The 22,616-nt window shown below is 40.6% G+C and overlaps 1 protein-coding gene across 5 annotated transcripts in view; it reads left to right on the forward strand.

Annotated features, from left to right (window-relative positions):
- The first annotated feature begins 220 nt into the window (after positions 1-220).
- The window catches only part of negr1 (neuronal growth regulator 1), a 227,218-nt gene continuing 204,822 nt past the window's right edge, over positions 221-22,616 (forward strand). For 2 of the 5 annotated variants that reach the window (XM_062451019.1, XM_062451020.1), the window contains exon 1: positions 222-615. In XM_062451019.1, the coding sequence (XP_062307003.1) occupies positions 446-615 (170 nt within the window). In that variant the 5' untranslated portion in view covers positions 222-445. Of the gene's footprint in view, positions 616-22,616 lie in introns of all 5 variants that reach the window. The other 3 variants (XM_062451018.1, XM_062451021.1, XM_062451022.1) reach the window with 3 other exon arrangements.

Below are 22,616 nucleotides of genomic sequence, written 5' to 3' on the forward strand. Positions count from 1 at the left end.
TTTCTCATTCAACGTTCCATTTAAAATGTTTTAATTCCTCTCAGAATGTACATTTCCGACTCTATTTAAGATGATTCCCTGATCAAATTATGCTGATTGCTTCTGGGTTTTGGGTTGTTGTATCAATAGGTACTAGATTTTATGATCTATCACGAACCACGGGAACAGGTTGCCCGGGAAACGGCCGCATGGCAACAGGATCAGAGCCTGGGGGTTGTCTGCTGCTAGGTCTGCTCCCATTTTACATCACAGTTCCTCACTAGATGGTGTGCACGCCACTGAAGGGTACACTTTCTTGTACAGTGGACTACGTCTCAACAAAACAACCAGGAGAACTATACGGTGTGCCATTTTTTAATGGGTTGTAAAAAGGACCGTGTGGAAATCTGATTTGTGTTGAGGTTATTCTTTTTAGAAGACTTGGGAAATATACAACCCAGCTGTGATGGACATAATGTTTGCGGTGCAGGATGCCTGTGTCTCTGGTCAATGGCTTACTGCAATAATTCTCAGTCTGTGCTGCTTTCTGCCGTCTTGCTTGCCCGCGGGACAAACTGTGGACTATTCTTCGATTGAAAGTGTGGTGAGCAGACAAGGCGACACGGCTCTTCTGAGGTAAGAAAACATGCAAAACAACTGAGCCTCTGGTCTGCATCGACGAAACCGAGTTACAGCGCCATGCTTATGAAGCACCGTAACAGCAATAATACATATTGCAATAATACATATTAAATACCCCCCCCCCCCCCCCGATTTATGTAAAGATATAGGCGGCAGTAGTAAAGTGGGTCATCTTCACCGCGCGACTAACACAAAACATTACGTGGGGCGCGTGTTTATCTCCACCAATTGAGTTCTTGTTTTAGCTTTTGAAGGATACACAGTCGGCTATAGCAGTGGACTGCGTACAGAAGCAAACCAGCGCCGTCTTTTCCACTATTCAATGTCGAGGAAAATGATGTATCCGTGCTTTGTATTTGGCTATTCATGAATGTGGGTTGTAGGTCATGTTGTTCTGAATACGCACATACCGTTTAATTTGGAGTGCATGCGATGTGTGTAACCTTTGTGTAGTGTAACCTACAAATTATAAGTTATCGCCCAACCCTCCGTAATGTATTGTAATCGAATTGATGTGATAGCTTCCACATCCCTGAATCAAACAATGTTTGTCAATTGAGTTGAATTTTCTTTTGTTTCTATTGATTTCTTATGTTAGTTTTATAGTTTTAAATAGGCTTAGTGCTACATATTGTAAACTGCGTGGTGTAGGCTACCTTGACGATTAAACGACAATTCATATAGCTGTGTAAGGACCAAACATCCAGTGCTTTCCAGACAGATCAGGTTGTAATGGGGCGTGTCTTAAAGACGCATTGAAGCCCATTGAGGAAATGATGCAAATCACAATGTATTTTTGCTTTGTCAAAATTATTTGTGACTTCAAGGGGGCATGATTAGAAATTTCGAATCTTGAAGATTATCGAATCTTGTTTCCGATTCCAAAAAAAGAGAACAAATATAAGAATATAATGGGTGAACCCATATTTTGTCATAAATATCTTGTAGCTCTCAGACAAATTATTTTTTAGCAATTTTGCCTTTTCTTGTGCCCTACTCTGCCATTTTCGTTTCATATTATTGGGCGATCATTTAATAGAGAGGCAGTAGGCCAGAAACTTTGTGTTCAGCCTATATTTGAGCTGTAAAGTCAACCAATCAGCCTATAGCCATATGAAAGGCTCAACCGGGGGAGTAGCCTACAAGCATCAGTGCAGAAGAAATCTCTTGCAAATTAGCAATTTTATCGATGGAAAAATACCGTGGGATCGTGATACCCTTCGTAATAAAGTTAGGAACTGAAATAAGGAATCGAAATGTCGAATCGGTTCTTGGAAATTGGGAACCGGTTATGAAATGGAACCGGTTTTCGATATCCAACCCTATTCATGACCAATGGCTATGTTCATCTAGCCTGGCTCTGCCCTCCTACGTACTTCCGCTCAATTTTCATTTTGCTTTTGTACTAGGTCTGGGATTTCGGTATATTAGTCGGTTTTTGGAAACCACATTTTTGGTGGTCCAATCAGCGAACGGAGGGAGTGGCTGAGAACGATGACGTTGCTGTCGTGCGCTAGTTTGAGTTGTAGTTCAGTAATGGCGGCGGAGAAAGATGCGAGCGAAGCCATTCGCTGCCGAATATCTAGAAGTTAAAGCCAGAGCAAGAACAATTTTTGCTGAGTTTTGTTGGTGGCCATGATGTTGTGGCCCTTCAGATCAGAGACAGAAGCTATGTCTGAATTTTTGTGGTTCATTGGGCCAGAGATCATCTCTGTGGTTTGAATCACTTCAACAAACAAGTGCAGCTGCCAGCAGGGGCGATTCTAGGATCAGACCTTTAGGGGGGCTCAGCCGCCAATGAGAATGTGACATGGATACAGTGCCTTGCAAAAGTGTTCAACCCCCTTGCTAATAAAGCACTAATTTCACTGGATAAGAATTAATACATGTATTTATTATTATGGAAAATATTGAATGAATGCAAAAACTACGAAAGTCCCTTTCTTCATGAACTACCAGTATCAAATGAAACTAATGATGTGTCATTAATAAATAAACATTGTTTTAACACATTAGAGCACTAAAACTTATTTAAGATAATAATAATTCAATTATTTAATTTTTTTATTATTATTTTTAGGGGTGCTGTGATTAAATTTTGGTATGCTTGAGCACCCCTAAAAAGAGTCTAAAATCGCCACTGGCTGCCAGAGAGGGCAATATTCCACAACAGGATCATTGCCTCAGTGCAGTACAGCCAGAACTAGGAAGGAAGCAAAGTCTTTGGGGGATTGTTTTGGCGGTGTTTTCCCAAGGTCTTCAAAGTTAAATTGGTTGTAAAGCAGAACTGAAAATTAGTTTTAAGTTCATCACACCACAGAAGAATGTGTTGTTAACTACCCATCCAAATTCGACTGAAAAAAAATACAAACTAGTATGTTAAATTAGGCTTTGAAATCGTTAGAAAATCAGCAGTCTTCTCTGCTTGATACTGGGGGGGGTGTCCCCTGAAGGAGCTGAAGCTCCGCCCCCTCGAATTTATTGAATTTAGCAACAACAGCAACAACTAACTAAATCAATTGCAGATATCAGAACAGACATACCTGCAGTCTCTGAGTGTTTTATGTGTTAATTACTTTGTCTTTGCATTGTACCAGCTGAGTAACAGAATGCAGGTTAAACCGTCTGTGATCTGACGTAGATTGGTGGCTGTGATGTAGAAAGGTTGGGTTTTGCCCTGCCTAATCAAAACCTGAGCTGAAAACGGGTGAGAAACTGTTCAGCGGTCTCCACATTTCAGTGCGACAAAGTTTTAGAGCTTTGCACATGCTTTCAGCAACTACTTTCACAGTCGTACTGAGAAGCAAATCATGGAATTAGCTTTACAGCACCTTTAATAACAATTGCTGTTTGTTCTTTTATGATCTGAAATGACAAATAGCAAGTCCGAGGGGAATTATAATTTAGCTGTCTTTGGAATTGATGACTAATCCTTTAGGGGACTAGGGGTATGGAGGCCTGTTTTTGTAGACCCAGGACCCAGAAGGTAATTTCTACCACCCCCCCCCCCCTGCTGATTGTAGTGAGTAAAATGTGTGCATTCTCAAGTGGTGACATCCCTCAAGAGGTGAACAATTAGTCAATGCTTCTCTCTTATAGATTACGTCCCAAAAGGAACACCCGCTCTTTCATGTGTTCATTATTTCATTAGCCTCTTAAATTCTTAATGCTGTGTTACAGTGGCCATGTGTGTTCCCCTTGCCTGCCAGATTAATATACACACAGGTCCATATTAATAACCAATAAAGTGCTATCAATTAAAAGGGCTAGGGTTTTTGGGAAAAAACATACATTATCCACATGTGTAGCAATGTTTCTGGTTTTCTATTGGCACCTATTTTAGTCATTAACAAAAGCCCCTGTATTCTGAACAAGAAACATTTGGTTCTATTATGTTTTGCATGACTGAACACTTGTTGCATGCATGAGGTGTTCTTACAAGTACAAAGGGTCCCTGAGCTACAATGAGGGTGTTGAAGAAACTAGACGTCTTCCAGAAGGATTATCAAAAATAGAGTCTGAGACAGAATATCTTTCAAAAACTCAAGATGGCTTGGTGGTTTATTCAGCAAGGCAAATGCAGCGTACGCCGAAGGTTCAAAAGGCACTCACATTTCCTTGGACATCTCATTATATAGACAGATATGAGGATCATCAACCCTGCCTTGCTTTAATATTTCACAATAGCCTCAGAACCTTCTAGAAGGTTCTTTAACCCATTCCTATCCACCCAAAAACTGTGTGCGCATCCCCTGGCTCTTAAAGATCCTGTAAAGTAAATTCCATGTTTTGCTTCTAAGTACATTATATACGTGTGAAATGAGTTCCTGAAAGCATGTGCAAAGCGCTAAAACTTTGTTGCACTGAAATGTGGAGTTAGACCGAAGAACAGTTTCTCTTCCGTTTTCAGATCAGGTTTTAATGGGCGGAGCCAAAAAATGCCCTATATACGTCATTTCGCCCCATCTACGTCAGATCACTGAATGGCTCCTCCTGCTGTACTGTTATTGTAGCTTACATCAGCTAGCTAGCTAGCTTCAGGATGTCTCCCACCACCCGCAACTGCATCTTCCCTGGATGCAAGAACTCCAGCTGCTCTGCAAAGCCATTTAAGTTCTCTGTTGATAATGAAAGGTAAAATAGGTGGATAGATTTTGTGAAGAGCCACGCTCATGGAAAGCTTCGGATAAACTCCAACAGCCGCCTCTGCGCCACTGACCATTTCATGGCGGACAGTTTTAACATGGACCAGAGACAGACGGGGTTCACCAACACACGGCTTCTCTTGCAGTGCGGAGCCGTACCGAGCATCGCCTCCCCGGCCGTTCATCCTCCGGTCGCACCTTGACCATCCACCGCCGCCAGCAGTTCATCACTCAGTTCTGTGTGCTTGTTATAATTATACTAGATAACTTTTCCAGAGGTATCTCTGCTATAATTAGTGCAAACCGCTAACTTGATATTAGGCTACTCGGTGTTGAATGATGGAATTTCGGTGAAATGGTAGCTAATGTGCTAGAAGTAGTTGGAGAGCTCACTGTCTGCTGTCTCTGCTGTAAATGTTTACTCCTGTGTTACAGCTCAGGGGAATATTTCATTTATATGCATCTGTATGTTTCACTCATTGAACAAATACATTCTAATTCTATACTGTTTTGTTCGGCTTGACATAGCGTCCATTATCTGGGTCGTAGGTAGCTTACTTGAGAGAGTGGGCCGAGCTTCAGCTCCTTCAGGCGACACGCCCCCCCAGTCTCGAACAGAGAAGACTGCTGATTTTCTTACGATTTCAAAGCCTAATTTAACATACTTGTCTGTGTTTTTTTTTCATTCGAATTTGGATGGGTAGTTAATAACACATTATTCTGTGGTGTGGTGAACTTGAAACTCGTTTTTAATTCCACTTTAAAGGATCTTTAAAGGGGTGATTGATTGCAAAACCGATTTTACCTTGTCATAGTTGAAAAATTACAGTTTGGTGTGTAAAATAGACATACAGTGAACCTCAAAGTCCATTGAAACCTCTTTCCTATCAAAATTTCACTTTTTGAAACTGCAACTTGCAAACGCTACCTTTTGAAGCAGTGCAAGTTGTGACGTCACAACTTGCAGCATCAACTTTGTCACGCCCGAAATTTTACATTTACCCGCCCTCTGGTTTTCTGGTCCAGGAACATAAACGGAGGTCGCGTAGATCTCCGACACTTTTTAGCTAACTGCGCGCTGCTCGGTACATCCACAGGAATTACAAATAAGAAAGTTCATAAGTTGCTGCTAGCCCAGCTGCTAGTCCAAGCACTTGTCCTCTCCAAGTTGGACTATTGCAACTCACTGCTCGCTGGTCTCCCAGCATGTGCAACCCGCCCTCTTCAGAGGATTCAGAACGCAGCGGCCCGCCTGGTCTACAATCTACCCAGACGCTCCCATGTTACCCCGCTCCTCATCTCTCTCCACTGGCTACCTATCATGGCCCGTATCAGATTCAAGACCCTGGTATTGACCTTCCGAGCAGTGAACGGGACTGCACCCATCTACATCAAGTCTCTCCTGCAGCCCTACACCCCCACCCGTCACCTACGGTCTTCTTCAGACAACCGCCTGGTGGTCCCACCGCTCAAGACCGCCCGGTCCCAACACAAGCTCTTCTCCTGTCTGGCCCCCCAGTGGTGGAATCAACTCCCCACCTCCATCAGAGACACTGACTGTCTCTCCACCTTCAAGAAAAGGCTCAAGACGCACTTGTTCCGGGAGTACAACGGTACTTAGGAATGGTTCGCTTGACCCGATGTTAGTTTCCTCAAGGATCACAATGACTCTTGCTTAGAGACTTGTTGCTCTTGTGGTTAGTGGTAACTGACTTAAATTTTTGTACTCGCTGTGATATATTGTTTTATTATTGTTGCTTGCTTTTTTTCCACAGGTACACTTGCACTTATAGCAGCTCATGTTGTTTAATTGTAACTTGTTTAACTACATGCTCTTATGGTTCTTCCCTTTGGCACTTATTTTGGTTGTTCACAATGTGTGCTTCATGTTTTGGCTACTCGCAATGTTTTGTGGCTATCTCGTTGTTATGATCAGTGACCTATGCACTTTGTAAAGCTCTCTCTTGGAAGTCGCTTTGGATAAAAGCGTCTGCTAAATGAATAAATGTAAATGTAATGTAAGTTTTCAAGATGAAAATGGAGCGCCATAAATGCAGTGTTCCAGGCTGTACCGGGAATCTTGACACTTTTCACTATCTTCCCAAAGAACAAGACACTAGACAGGCTTGGCTGATGTTTATCTATAGGAATACCCCTATTTATTAACGCTGATTTGCAAGGAATGCAAGAACAGCTAGATAGCGAAAAACACCTAGACTGTAGGCATGTAAACTAGTTTAGCTTGCTAACGCAAGAGCATAGGTAGAATGTGTGATGATTTAGCCTAGTTTATTGGCAATGGGGCTAACGTTATTTCATGTTCCTGACTGTTTCATTCAAATAAATAACCCGTGTTGTCATGTAAATCTACAATTCAAGATGCATGTTTGTCCAGATCTATTTTTCAGCAAGATAGCTAGAGGTAACTGAAGCTGAGTTGAATCACGATAGTTTGTTTGCTGAGCTGTAGTGCTAACGTTACCCACCTAAGGCGATCCTGTTTGCTTCGACAACAGAAGTGGAAACAACTAACGTAATCATTTCAAATGATATCTAGTCAATCTGTTGAAAACAGTTTTGTGCAGACACAATAGATTTATTTGTTCGTTTTTATTTCAAGTCTCCACCTTCGTTGTTTCAGTGAGTGCTGTTGGCCGTGTTGCGTCTTTGCTCCGCAGCTTAACTCGTTGTAAACCAACAATCAGCACGCAGCGCAACTATATATTCATGAGCATACCATAAAAGGAGAAAACCTAGCGTTTTTTCCCGGGAAAATTTCACTGGATGTATCAGGGGGCACAGAACAGCACCCGGGCCATTTTCAGCCCAAGCAATGTTACATACCCTATTCGGAGACATTAAGGAACAGTGTGAAATACCCCCAAAAAAACAGTCAATCACCCCTTTAAAGTGTTGATCAACTTCCTTCACCCCAAAAGCCCCCACTCTCAATGTCCTTGTTTCATCTAAACTCCAGTTCACCCCAACTCTCAGTCTCCATCCACGTCATGCTTAACCCATTATCACATCCGCCATCTCTCCTTCTTCTGGCTTCTGCTCTATGGGGTTCTCATTCTAAACTTTGGCAAGACCCCTATTGTTTCTGCTATTGAGACACCACAGTCTCCCCTAATGCTGACTCACCCTGGCCCCCCTTTCTCCTCACTGTTTTAGGGAGCCTTGCCTGTTACTTTTGAGACATGACTTTGACCCTGGGGGTTACTTTTATCTCTCAAGTCCTTACTTTTTGATAGTTCACAGCTGTAAGCTATCTGGACCCCCTCCTTTCTCAGACAGGACCATCCTGTTGATTCGTCTAGCAACCCATTGTTGTATAAGTTCTTCTCATAACACTCTTTTCCCATACTCAGATTGCCAAACCAACCTCCCACCAGACTTCTCCTCTATACTGGTTTGAGCCTGTTCAAAGTGTAATTCTACTTCGTAGGCCACAGTTCTCCATCTTAGGCCCCAGACCTGACCGGTTGCCACCATGCCCAATAATCGATTTCCCACCACAAGGGTGAACATTATAGAGAAGGTTGTACTTTTCAGCACCCCCTCTCTGACTGGTGTAATTAACTGGTGTGATGTCTTTGAGGTAAAGATAAATACGTGCGTTGTTAATACAGTGTACCCACGGTCATGGAAAATCTGGAAAAGTGAGGGAATAAAAAAGCTGATATGCTGTCCAGAAAAAAGAAATGAAGAAAGCTCTAAAAGCCTTGGACAGGTCCATAGTAATTTATTAAACAAATTCTTGGCCATCAAAACCATAGGCTCACTACACACAAAAAGGGAAATTCATTGTATTGCATAGTGTTGCTTCAGGGTAACACACTCTTTTCCCCCCAGTATGACAAACTTGCAAAAGACTACCACCAATTAAAAATGCTCTTTGTAAAAGAAAGGAGGTAAAGGAAACCAATAGTGTGCTTACATTTGATCACATGACCTGTCCCTCCTTTTTTTTAAACCCCTTTCCTTAACATATAGCATTCACGGCAGCCATGTTTTCGGTGTCCCCAAAACTGTCAAAAAGGGGCATTTTCCTGAAGATTTTCATCAACTAAAAAATATTTTCACAATCTTGAGTAAGTTCTGATTTGATTTGTATAATGTTTTTATATTTCCATCAAATATTTATTGAGTAAATTGACAAAATAGCTATGTTGCTTCAAAGCAACAACATGCAATAGTGGACTGAGGATTCCATGTAGCCATGCATGTTGACACAGATGTCAGTAAATCAATAATTATTTTACTAACTACCACTACATAACTTGTTTTGGAGATTAACATGATAAATAACAATATTTTATACTTTGTTTATTGATTTAGCTATTGGTAGTGTCCTTCAAAATGTTCTTTGATAACTGGTTCTGCAGCGTCGACCTGCAAGTCCAACTTGAGAAAATGAAAATTCATAGCATTGGAACAGTAAGATCCAATCGGTTGCCAGGTTGTACCTTTACAGAGGATAAAATGATGAAGAAACGAGGTAGAGGAACCTTTGAAGAGAGAGATACTAAACATGATGGTGTGTATCTGAGAGCAGTGAAATGGCATGACAATCGTTCAGTGACCTTGTTAAGCACATATGCAGCTGCCAACCCAACCAACATGGTCCAAACATGGGACAAGAACGCCAAATAAATGGTGGAAGTTGTGCGTCCCAATGTTGTATCCATTTACAACAAAAACATGGGTGGAGTAGACCTCCTCGACTCCCTAATAGCACTGTATCGCACAAAAGTACGATCAAAGAAGTGGTACCACCGACTATTCTTTCATATGATGGATGTCACAATGGTGGAATCTTGGCTGCTCTACAGAAGGGATTGTACTGGGTGTAGTGTCCCAAAGAAGGAACAACTCAGCTTACTGGCCTTCACAATGGATGTGGCAAACTGCCTCTGCAATCAAGAGAAGGTATGCAGTAAGAGGGGAAGGCCATCTCTGAGTGTTGAGGCAAGTCTAGATGTAAAGCGAAAAAGAGGCCGTATTGCACCAGTACCACCAGCGCCTGTCCGGCTGGACAACACTGACCACCGGCCTGTCTACAATGACAGCAGAGGAAGGTGCAAATTCCCTGGATGCAAGGGCATAATCAAGGTCAAGTGCATGAAGTGTGACGTTTCCTCTGTTTCACTCCTGAGAAAAACTGCTTTTTTGACTTCCACACACAGTGAAGCTGTTGACCTAATGATACAAAAATCATTACTGTTTATCTGTTTTTTTTAAATACAATGACATTGAAATGAAATGCCAATCTCTTTTAGAGCCACTGTGTGAATTCCTAATGTAAAAATTTAAATGAAAATTAATTTTGTAAAAGTTTTTTCCTTTGTTGCGCGTTGTTGCTTGTAGGTAACAAACCTCCTCTAAAAGGATCATTGACAGCCACTGTCTTGTTTTTTCAGTACAGTACAGATGTTTGTTCAAAACATTGAAATAAATATGAATCTTCAATAAAATGTATTTTTACCATTTACTACAGTTATTGCATGTTGTTGCCCCAAAGTAACATACTCGAATGTACCTCACTCCCCCCAAAATAAATTAAATTTAGTGTTCAAAGGCTTATTGTGCACCATAATAAGTACAAAGGTCTGACCAAATAATTTTTGTATCCATTATTTTATAAGGCATGCAGTAAGAAGAAATAAAAAAGTCTACTTAAAAAAAGTATTTACCTACAACTTACTGTTGTTTAAAATCATTTACCTTATTTTACGGAAAATAAGCTGCATCGTGTATAAGCCGAACCCTCCCAGAATGAGGACTTTGAGTTTGTAAATTCATTCAGAATCATTCCTCTTTCAAGTAATAAGCCCCCGTTCAAGTGTTGAAAATTAAATTAGCTGCACGGTCTGTAGAGATCTTGAGACAAAGCCACTTTTTTGTTCTAAAACCGGACTATAAGCCGCTTAGAAATATAAGCCGCACAAGCACAAGAAAACTGTAAAATCGGAGTACAAGCCGCGGCTTATTTTCCATAAAATACAGTACATAATATATATGAATGTATATGGAGCGTGATAAAAAGGTGACCTTGCAATTGTGGCGTTAAAGGCGACTCAAGGAAAAATGTGGGTGCACCTAAATAAAAAGGTTAGGCGCACCAGTGCAACCAAGGCAAATAGTTAGTCTGGAGCCCTGGATAAAGATCAAGGTTTATTTTAATTATTTAGTTTGACAGTTGGTTCTTTACTGTAAAATAAAAGTTGTGCTAGATTATTATTCCATGTAATGGTGCAAAATTGACCTTTCACTACTAGAGTAGAGGTACTGGTATAAATGTAACGTCACTGGCATCAACCCCAGCACCAGAGGCGTAGCCACGTGTAGGCCTGGGTAGGCACACGTCTACCCAATTTCTTCTAAGGCCTACCCAAAAACGAAAATATCTCCGCAAAGTAAATAAGTAAAAAAACTGAAAATATGCCTATCCATATTTTTCTAGGCCTACCCAAAAAGATGATTCTGGCTACACCCCTGCCCAGCACTTGACAAAATTAGTTTCATCCTCACAATTATGCCACCACACTTTTCCTGCCACAGCTAGGCTACACATCAGCACTCTACAGATAAAGGCAAAAAGCTTCTGTGTCATTTAAGATGTGTTGTTATATAGCTCTTTCAAAGTCTCAAAATGTACCATCGGGGCTAATGCCAGCCCCTGCATCTACAGCTTGTGTACAATGAAGACAAGCCAGGTATGTGTGTAGGCCTATGTCTGTCTTTGTTTGTCTGCAACTTGATTTGTAATACAGTATATTCCATATACTTACCAAATAGTAATGCGAACCAAATAATAGTTTTTTTTACCTGCATATTGGCTTTAAAGGGGTCATTGATTGCAAAACCGAATTTACCTTTTGACAGTTCACGACAGTTCAGTGGGTAAAATGGAAATACAGTGAACCTCAAAGTCCGTTGACACCTCTTTCCTATGCAAATCTCACAATTAAAAAATGTAGCTGTAAAACGGTCGGTTTTGAAATCCACCTTTTTTGGCTCTGGTCTGTACCTTTGTCACACCCCAAAATTTGCTGCGCGCTGCTCTGTGTACTTCCACGGAATTACAAAGAAGAACATTTTTCAAGGATATTGAAAATGGACTACGGTCATACATGCAGTGTTCCAGGCTGTACAGGGAATGCTGACAATTTTCAGAGGTTTCCCAAGGAACCAAACACTCGACCGGCTGTGATGTTTGTCTATGAGAAGATCCCTGTGCGGTTCGACCCTCAGTTACACATTTGCTCTAACCATTTCACCGAGAACAGTTTTGAAAACCTGGGACAATGTAAAGCAGGATTTGTTATGAAGCTGTTGCTGAAAAGAGGTGCTGTTCAGACCTTATGTTCATCACAACCGCAAGCTGTAGTATGATTTTGTCGCTAACAGTTAGCAATGCTAACGTATCCTGCTTGTATCTAGCATTGGTAGAATGTATGATGATTTAAATTATTGGCAATGGGGCTAACGTTATTTCATGTTCCTGACTGTGTTTCATTCGAATCAATAACCCGTGTTGTCATGTAAATCTACAATTCTTGTCTACAATGTTTGTCCGATCTTTGTCAGGTTCTTTTTTATTTTTCAGCAAGATAGCTAGAGCTAACTGAAGCTGAGTTGAATCACGATAGTTTGGTTGCTAGTAGGGATGGGCATTCGATTGTCTTCATCGATCGTCGGGAGAATTAACGATCGATTATCGATTAATCATTAATATTTTAATATTAAAATTCACTATTTATTGGCTATATTAAAATGCAGTGAATACTGCGTGTTTCCTCATTGAGATCTTTATTACAAGATGAACAACTCTTTCTGTACTCCTAAGCAGCGGAGCCGACAGCTAGAAGCCGGTGTTCAAACACAACTGACCTAGTTTTAATTTTTTTGGGACTGACAATGAATTAGGCTAATTTACAAAGCTTCATAAAAACCTTCGCCCTCAACAACACTTAAGGGTAGCATATCCATCTCGATGAACTTGCAGATCCGTTGTGTAATTGTCTCTGCTCGTTGTGCATCGCAGCTCCTCCGTGCTAACACAGAGTTGATGCTCGGTTAAACTTGAGACCGAGAGCAGGATGCACCGCCACTAACCAGGGTCGGATGTACGTTTTTCAAGTGGTACATATATACTCAGCTTTGCAGTGTTGGCAGTGAATAAAGTCATTTTTTACGTCAAAATTGTCCCACGGTACACTTCGCCGTGACATCTTCATGTTTACTTTTGAAATACATGGAAACTCGCGGGTATACTGAGTAGGCCTGTGGCGTTGTTTTCAAACATTGCCTTTGTGTGGTAAAATGTTTAATTGCTGCCACATAGCGAAATCCATCGCTTTCCTTCAATACTCACACTACGCAACAGAACATGCATTAGTTTTATCAATGAATATCGATGAAAATAATGTCATTGACGAAATTCTTAATGATCAATTAATCGATCGTCGATTAATTATGCCCATCCCTAGTTGCTAGAGCTAAGCTGTAACGTTACCCACCGAAGTTGATCCCGTTTGCTTCGACAACAGAAGTGGAAACAACTAACGTTATCATTTCAAATGATATCTAGTCAATCTGTTGAAAACAGTGTTGTGTAGACAATCGATTTATTTGTAAATTTGTATTTCAAGTCTCCACCTTCGATGTTTCAGTGAGTGCTGTCGGCCGTGTTGCGTCTTTGCTCCGCAGCTTCACTCGTTGTAAACCAACCAATCAGCGCGCAGCTCATCTATATATTCATGAGCTTACCATAAAAGGGAGAAAACCTCTTGTTTTTTCACAGGGCTATTTCACAGGGTGCATATGGGCACATAGAACAGCACCCGGGCCATTTTCAGCCCAACCAATGTTATATACCCTATTCGGAGACCTTAAGGAACAGTGTAAAATACCCCAAAAACTCAGTCAATGACCCCTTTAAGAATTGTGTACTGTATTTTTATAAGAACAGTGACATGTACAGAGGTCTTACAGAATGTGACACTTTGCAGCCTAAACAAACATGTCTGCCAGTTGCTCTCTCCAGCCATTCATGGGAGGTAGCCTACTTTTACCTTGCATATCACATCTGGGGGCACACCTGAGTCTGTCACAGCTGTTTAAATGGCTTGTTCTTTAGTGTTCTACACCCTCCATGTGTTAAATGGAGGGTGCTCATTTTGAAATTGTCGTCGGAGGGCTTTACGGATCCGTATTGAGCTGTGAGTAGGTCACCATGCGGATGGCATGACTGCGCATCAGCCAATCGGAACGCTCGTACTCGTAACTTTTTTGAGTCTTTTGTTTTTAACTCAAGTGTTGTCTCATGTGAGGCAGTTGTTTTTGTTTGTAATAAATAATCGAGTGTGATGACGAAGTATGGTATGGTTATTTTGTACCATTTCTTAATTGAATTTACAGAACAATTACTATACCGTGATATATACCATAACCGTGATATAAAATGACTCATACCGTGATAGAAGATTTTGTCCATAATCGCCCTCCCCTAGTGTCTGGGAGTAGTTTAACCCTTGTGTTCTCCTCGGGTCGTTCTGACCCATCAGTCATTGTGACCCACCGTCGTATTGCGACAACTTTACCGCATACAAAAGCATTTTCTTTTAACCGTCGGGCTGTCTCAGACCCCCCACATTGCGAAGGTTAAAAGAAAAGTATTTATTTGGTTTTGTATTGGGTAAAATTGGGTAAACACAATGATGGTTCGTTATGAACCTTTGGGTCATGTGACCCGAAGGCAGCACGAGGGTTAAGATGTAATTTATCTCTGGAAAGTTGACATCACCTCTAGTGGTCGGGGAAAAAAATCGATTCTGCTCAGTAGCGCGATATTTTTTGCGCATGCAATTATGTTGATACAGTAGCGCAAAGTATTGCAATATTTATTTATAGAAATATGTTTTTTTACTTTCGGGTTTTCTCCATTGTTTACTCGGAGTTTACTCTGATAATTACATCACAAGGTGGCGCTTGTTGCGGTGCTTTGTTGACGTGCATTCAACAGCAAATTCAAATGAAAATGGCTTCACCATCTCAACCGGTCGTACATTTTACATTTAGTCATTTAGCAGACGCTCTTATCCAGAGCGACTTACAGTAAGTACAGGGACATTCCCCCCGAGGCAAGTAGGGTGAAGTGCCTTGCCCAAGGACACAACATCATTTTTCACGGCCGGGAATCGAACCAACAACCTTCTGATTAAAGCCCGACTCACTAACCGCTCAGCCATCTGACCCCCCGTACACGACGCTCCGCCTTCTTTAAAAATCGAAAGGGTGGGTACATTTCGGTTTCCATCAAAAAGAGAATAGTAAAGACCTTGACATGCAGTATGCCATCTGCCACATGAAAATTAAGTACTGTGGGAATACGACAAACTTGAGAGCCCATCTCACTAGGTACCATTTGGACTTAGCGGCCCCTGAGGAGGAGAAGTTGTTGTCCTACCCCCAAATCAACGCACCTTGGAGCAAACAACAATGATAAAGTTACCTCCAAAAGCTAAGAAAATCACTGAGGCATTAGCCTACTTCATCTCCAAAGATTTACAGCCTTACGCCTGGGACACACTGGCTGCAAAGCGCCTGGACGCGCCGTGCAGCGCCACGATCGACTACGATCGGCTACGACTGAGCAAAAGCTGTTCACACCAGACGCGCATTTCTCCGCGCCGGTCACCAAGCCTTTCTGCTACTCTGAGCTTTCCTTTACGCTGACATGGTACATAAACATGGCATTGGCTATATCCCAGCATTGATCCTTATCTAAACTCCTCAAAAAAAGTTTGGAAACGTTATTTCGGTCGAGTATTCCTCCCCTTCAATAATACCAATTGGTATTGTATTTTACATAGTTGGAAAGCCTGATTAGTCACCTTTACAACGAGGTACAACTTGTAAGGATCGTGAATTCATGGAATGAGCAACACAGCTAACCGTGTGGGTAGCGGCCCAAAATAATTTGCCAAAATCCCATTCCTCAAATGGTTGAGGAATGGGATGCCATCCAACAGCAGTGTGTGACCAGGCTGGTGACCAGCATGAGGAGGAGGTTCCAAGCTGTTGTGGCTGCTATGGATCTTCCACACACTACTGAGGTCCCTGACAGTGTAAAATTAATAAAGTGTAAAAATGGCCAATATGTGTTGTTTTTCCCTTATTACTGTGGGAAAGTGCAATTATCCAATCCACCAAGCAACTCAAAACGAGAGTGAATACCAACAGAAGAATATTGCAGGGGATTTTGGCAAAAATCTTTGGGCCGCTACCCACACGGTTAGCTGTGTTGCTCATTCCACGAATACACGATCCTTACAAGTTGTACCTCGTTGTAAATGTGACTAATCAGGCTTTCCATGATATAAAATACAATACCAATTGGTATTATTGAAGGGGAGGAATAATCGACCGAAATAACTTTTCAGAACTTTTTTGGAGGGGTTTACGTTGTCCTTGTAAAATTGTTTCTGGGGGTCATACAACTCCCTGTGCTTTTCAACTTCGAGAATTCATTTGATGCTGATTTTAGAAATCGACTTGGGGGTTCTCTCTCGGTAGGCTATGTCTGCACGCGTGTGTGTTGTGTGCAACGCGTGACAACTCGTTTCTCTCAAACAAACAAAAGAACTACGGGCATGCTAGCTCAACAGATCAATCCGTTTATTTTCATTCGTTTTCATCAGGGTAACCACATGTAAAGGCCCGTTCGTTACCAACATTGTGTAATTATAAAGTCTACAACTTTACAAATGTTCACCGTAGTCTACAATTAATGGAGTAAAATCTTAATGACATGTTTTTTTATTCAAATATATCAATTAATATGGTGTATTTCATCATCTTGCAGCCGATTTCGCAAGCGTCTCGCGGAAAAAAATTCGACCAGCTGCCGAAACGATCGCTGCCGATCGCGGCGCTTCGCAGCCAGTGTGGTCGGTCCCATTTGATAACATGGGCGCCGAAAGAAAAAAGACGGCGCTTACAGGCGCGTCGCAGCAGATCGCAGCCGATCGCAGGCAGTGTGTCCCAGGCGTTACAGTGTGGTGGAGAATGAAGGTTTCCAGAATCTGCTTAGCATGCTGGAGCCCAAGTATGGGATCCCCTCGCATAAATATTTTACCGACACTGCCGTCTCCAAACTCTACAGCGAAGTCAAAGAGGAGGTAAATGAAACTTTGAGTTTAGCCTAAGGAGTAGCTATAATGTGTGACGGTTGGTCATCAAGAGCTACGGAGTCGTACATGACCATAACCACGCATCACGTCACGAATGAATGGCAGATTTTAGCTCATGTTCTAAAAACCAGGGTGATGCATGAGAGTCATACCGGGGCCAATGTGGCTGAGGTGCTGAAAACGGCAACCGAAGAGTGGGGCATCGCTAACAAACAGATTGTTTTGGTTAAAAAGGAGTTGGTCAACATGCTCAGATATTAAAGTGCTCCTCTGGGCCGACTATATCTCCTGCAGTAACAAAAATGCCAAGATTCCGAAATGAATTTAACATTTTGGTTCATGACCTTGCTGCCAACTGGACTGGACTCTAGCAGTACACATTTTTGTTTATTTTTCTCATTTTGATTGAAGCTCTAAGTTACTCTTATTTATATGTTTATTCTCAGGTTTATGTTACTCTATTATGTCTGATTTATGTTACTCTATTGTATTTAAATAATTTTAAGTTATGTGCTGGGAGCTCAGCGTTCATGTGAGAGGTCTCCTATTCAGAAAATAATTACAAAAGGTCCGGAGTCCTGAATGTTCAAGGACAGAGTTTTTGCACTTCAGTTAATGTGTAGAAGATAATGTTGTTCACAGAATTAAATGTGACATTTGAAGTGAGTTGAGCAGTCTTATTTTCCTCATTTTTTGTAATGTCTTTGAATAATATGGGGGACATGAATCGCAATACTTGCTGTATCGCAATATGTTAAGAATCGCAATAATATTGAATCGTGGCCCAAATATCGCAATACTATTGAATCGTCACATTTTTGCAAATTCCCACCCCTAATCACCTCCTACCGCTATGTAGTTGTAGGGTACTTAATGTAACCTTAACAAAGTGTTGCCCCTTTAAAAGTATATCTACCTTCAGGACACATTATTTTTGCTTAAATTAAAAGGCATTTTAATGTATACTATTTTATTCTAAATCAAAGTGCAATCTGACCCCAACAGCAGATCTTACGAAATGAGAGTACGAAATCTAGTTAATTTTGCTTAATATTTACAGAAAGATACATTTACTCAAGTCCATCTAGTAATATAAACTTGATTATTCTGTATTTCTGACTTAGTCAATGTTTGAGTTCAATTAATTTAACATGGGCTTAATTCCTTAGAGGAATAGAGTAACACTTTCTCAAAAACTCAGGGGCATATGTTTGTTTTCAAATGTGGGTGGGACAGCTTCTGTATTGGCTGAGGATGCGCCCGTTAAAAAAACTTTTCTTGATAAAATGTAGGGGACAGATTTGCCATTTTGAAAAAGTGGGTGTGAGCTTACTTTGAAAGAGTAATAAAACACATAACATATGAGTTGCGTAAGCTTAGTCAATTTAAGGACTAAGAATTTATCTGAATGAGTTACATAAACTTAGGCAACGTAAACAACCCTTGTTGCACTTACTGGTATTGGAGGACTTGGTAATTCAAAATGATGAGTTATCCAACTCACGTGGTTTAAGGCAATCAGTTTGCTTAAATTAAGAACTTTAAATAACCAAGACAAAAATACTTTGTTTGGTTTTCTAAGCAAGCACTACGTTCTAAGTGAAGTTCTGTTGAGTTCAACAAGTTTAGCCTCTGGTTTTAAGAAAGTTTGATCCAATCAAATCTCTACTACTCAAAGCAGGTTTTGTTTTTTCAACAGTAGCTCAAGTTTAATGAGTGAATGCATGCAGTAGTTCCAACTACCAATTTGCTCCTTTTTCTAATAATGAGCTTTAAAAATGCCCACATTGCATTGTGATGAAAAAAGGCTATTTGAAAATCTTCTAAAAATTACAAAAAAGGTTGTGATGCTATAATTTGCTTCACAAAGGTGTCATGCACATTTAGCCATTTTTAGTTTTACAAAATGTTCTTTAAATAGGTCCTTATGGGCTTTTAGTCTCATCTGGAAGAAAACTTGTGAATTACACTAAATCATTTCCTTATGAATATCAATTTTGGACAATGATAACTCCTTCCTAAAGGCAACTAAAAGCATGTCCTAGTGAGACATCCACAGTTTTGTTTACTAAGTCTCCATCTTGTCTGAATACTCTGAATCAGAAAACTCTCTATCCTTATCCGTTATCTAGCCTAATGTCACCCAATGGAAGCTGACATCCATCTATTTTGGCTGTACAGTTGATATTGTTAAGCCAGTGTTGTGGTTAAAAAACATTTTATAGCAACAAGCTCCCTCAAGACTACTAGTTAGTCACAGTATCTATTTTAAACTCGGTGTTAAGATCTTTTGTCAAGACACTGCAGAACCAGTGTTCCTGGGTTCACAGAGTTAATCGATTGCTACTTGGCAGGATGCTGAAAGTATTTTGACCTCCTTCAGATGACAATTTGACATGTTGTTGCTGTGTGAAATCTAAATTACCGGGAGCTGCACCAGAGTCAATCTTAGAATCCAGGGCTGATTTGATTGATCTGAGGTCAGATGTATGGAAAGCTGATGTATTATTACTAGTGCCAAACACTGTTGTTTGAGTCTGCTTTTTAACATGATACTCATTTCCACTACAGGGATGCCTTTTTATCAAGTAGTGCTTCGGTTTAAAGAAGCACTCTATTTTATGATATCCCTCATAACACCAGGCTGAAAAGGAGTTGCAGCTGTAGCTTTTACTTATAAGCTATATGCAAAGCAACTGCATGTAGTCATCATTAATTGATGCTGATAGCCATTGAAAACTCAAATAGCACATAGAAAATTCTTTGGTAAATGACATCTGCAGACCTCATTTGCCATTTGAGATAGTTCATTGTTCTTTAATCAAATGGATTAAGTATTTCGATCTCTAGTTGTACAATGTTAAATTAATTTTGTGTATTTTAGAAAAAATCCATTAGCAAGTTTTGACTTAACAAGAAGTACAGTAACTGCAAAAACAGTTCAACGTTAAATTGTATTTTCCGATGATTGAATGTGGCTTCAGCCCATATGATAGGTTTAAACTCATGAGTGACAGAATTGCAGAATTTACAGTTTACAGAAAGTAAATCTATCTTTATGACAGTTTTGTCAGTATTCTTATTTTAAATAAAACTGTTTCCTCAGTGATCATGTGAGGTCTTCAAGTAAAGGCAAAACAAATATCATCCAAACATGATTTTACAAATATTCTATCCCATGCTTTCCATACATCTATCCTTGATGTTTTCATCCACATCTAACTAATCAATTAGATAATTTGGACCTAGTTAACTTCTGTGATAAAGTCTCAACGAGCAATTTCTCACTTTCTACCATTTGCTTTATAGTTTCTACACTATTAAAGATCCTGTAAAGTAAATTCCATGTTTTGCTTTTAAGTACATTATATACGTGTGAAATGAGTTCCTGAAAGCATGTGCAAAGCGCTAAAACTTTGTCACACTGAAATGTGGAGTTAAACCGAAGAACAGTTTCTCTTCCGTTTTCAGATCAGGTTTTAATGGGCGGAGCCAAAAAATGCCCTATCTACGTCAGATCACTCAATGGCTCCTCCTGCTGTACTGTTATTGTAGCCTACATCAGCTAGCTAGCTAGCTTCAGGATGTCTCCCACCATCTGCAACTGCATCTTCCCTGGATGCAAGAACTCCAGCTGCGCTGCAATGCCATTTAAGTTCCCTATTGATAATGAAAGGAAAAATAGGTGGATAGATTTTGTGAAGAGCCAGGCTCATGGAAAGCTTCGGATAAACTCCAACAGCCGCCTCTGCACTGACCATTTCACGGCGGACAGTTTTAAGACCAGAGACAGACGGGGTTCACCAACACACGGCTTCTCTTGCAGCGCGGAGCCGTACTGAGCATCGCCCCTCCGGCCGTTCATCCTCCGGTCGCACCTGGACCATCCACCGCCGCCAGCAGTTCATCACTCAGTTCTGTGTGCTTGTTATAATTATACTAGATAACTTTTCCAGATGTATCTCTGCTATGAGTTAGTGCAAACCGCTAAATTGATATTAGGCTACTCGGTGTAGAATGATGGTATTTTGGTGAAATGGTAGCTAATGTGTTAGAAGTAGCCTAGTTGGAGAGCTCACTGTCTGCTGTCCATTTTTACTGTTACAGCTCAGGGGAACATTTCATTTATATGCATCTGTATGTTTCACTCATTGAACAAATAAATTCAAATTCTATACGGTTTTGTTCGGCTTGACATAGTGTCCATTATCTGGGTCGGAGGTAGGCACTAGGCAGCGAGGGGCGGAGCTTCAGCTCCTTCAGGCGACACGCCCCCCCCAGTCTCAAGCAGAGAAGACTGCTGATTTTTTTCACGATTTCAAAGCCTAATTTAACATACTTGTCGGTGTTATTTTTTCATTCGAATTTGGATGGGTAGTTAATAACACATTATTCTGTGGTGTGGCAAACTTAAAACTCGTTTCCAGGTCCACTTTACAGGATCTTTAAACGTTTAAAAGGCTAGTACAAAAGGCATTTCACCAGATTACTCTGTACTTGCCAATTATTCCAGCGCTGTTGTGCATAGTAGCTATTTTGTCAAATTCTTCAAACAACATTGTTGTTTTGCTTTCGGATTTTCCGGCTCTTCTCATATATTCCACCAAAGTGAACCGGGAACTAGTTCTGAGCTAGTGCTAGAACCGGTTAGGAGCTGGTTCAATTTGCGAGTCTTCTAAAAAACGGTTTGCTTTTCCACAGGATAGAGAGTCACCACAGAGCCACGTCATTACGTCACTGTATACGTCTCATCTTTCCCAGCAACGCTAGCGTGGCAGCGCCAAACCAAGCCCCCACCCCTCGCCCCTCGGCTTGAAGCAATGGCCCCGGTGGATGTAGGTGGTATTGCATTTTGTGTTTGACTTCCGACTCTTCCGGTCGTTTTTATTCTATTAACTCCAGTCAACATTTACAAAACTATCTCCCCCCAAAAATGTTGTTCGATTTTCGAACCTGGCTCATACTACTAGCTTTTTCATAGAAGAATTTTTCCTGATTTTTGCTAAAATTGAAACCAATCCGAAATGGGTAAACTAACACCCCATTTATTTGCTTACGTCAATAAAAGTTGCCTGCAAATGTGCTCGCGGATACTAACAGGGCACGAGCACAAAAGTTCACATTGGCCGATAGCCGATTTACCTGGAGCTGAAAGAAATGGCTTGCCCTGTTGTAGCAAGTTTAGCAAATGGTTGTCACACATACATGAAATGTTGTTCTTAATATAGTTTATTCCCGTTATTTTAAAATAGATTTGATTTTTTGTAAAAACGTTCATGACATGATGGCAAATATTATATTATGTTAAGCGTGAGCATAGATTGTTGACATGTCTATCTGGAGCAAAGATGAAGATTAATAGTACTTTAACTGATAACCACAATAGGAAATGATATATATATATTTAAATAATATTAGTCTTGCCTTCAGAAGCTTTTATTAAACACACTCATTATTTATTATCGTGTCAAAGCCAGACTGCTTTTGTGGGACAATGAAGGTCCTCAGTGACTATGTTTCACCCCCACTTATATCTGATGGAAACGTCTTGTATATAGTTCTGTTAATATGCCCCTTTCAAAGGCACGTTCAATAAAGTAGATTATATTTTAGACACCCTTCTCAATTTATTACATTATTACCAAGTGTT

The sequence above is a fragment of the Osmerus eperlanus genome, chromosome 24, assembly GCF_963692335.1.
Source record: "Osmerus eperlanus chromosome 24, fOsmEpe2.1, whole genome shotgun sequence".
NCBI lineage: Eukaryota > Metazoa > Chordata > Actinopteri > Osmeriformes > Osmeridae > Osmerus > Osmerus eperlanus.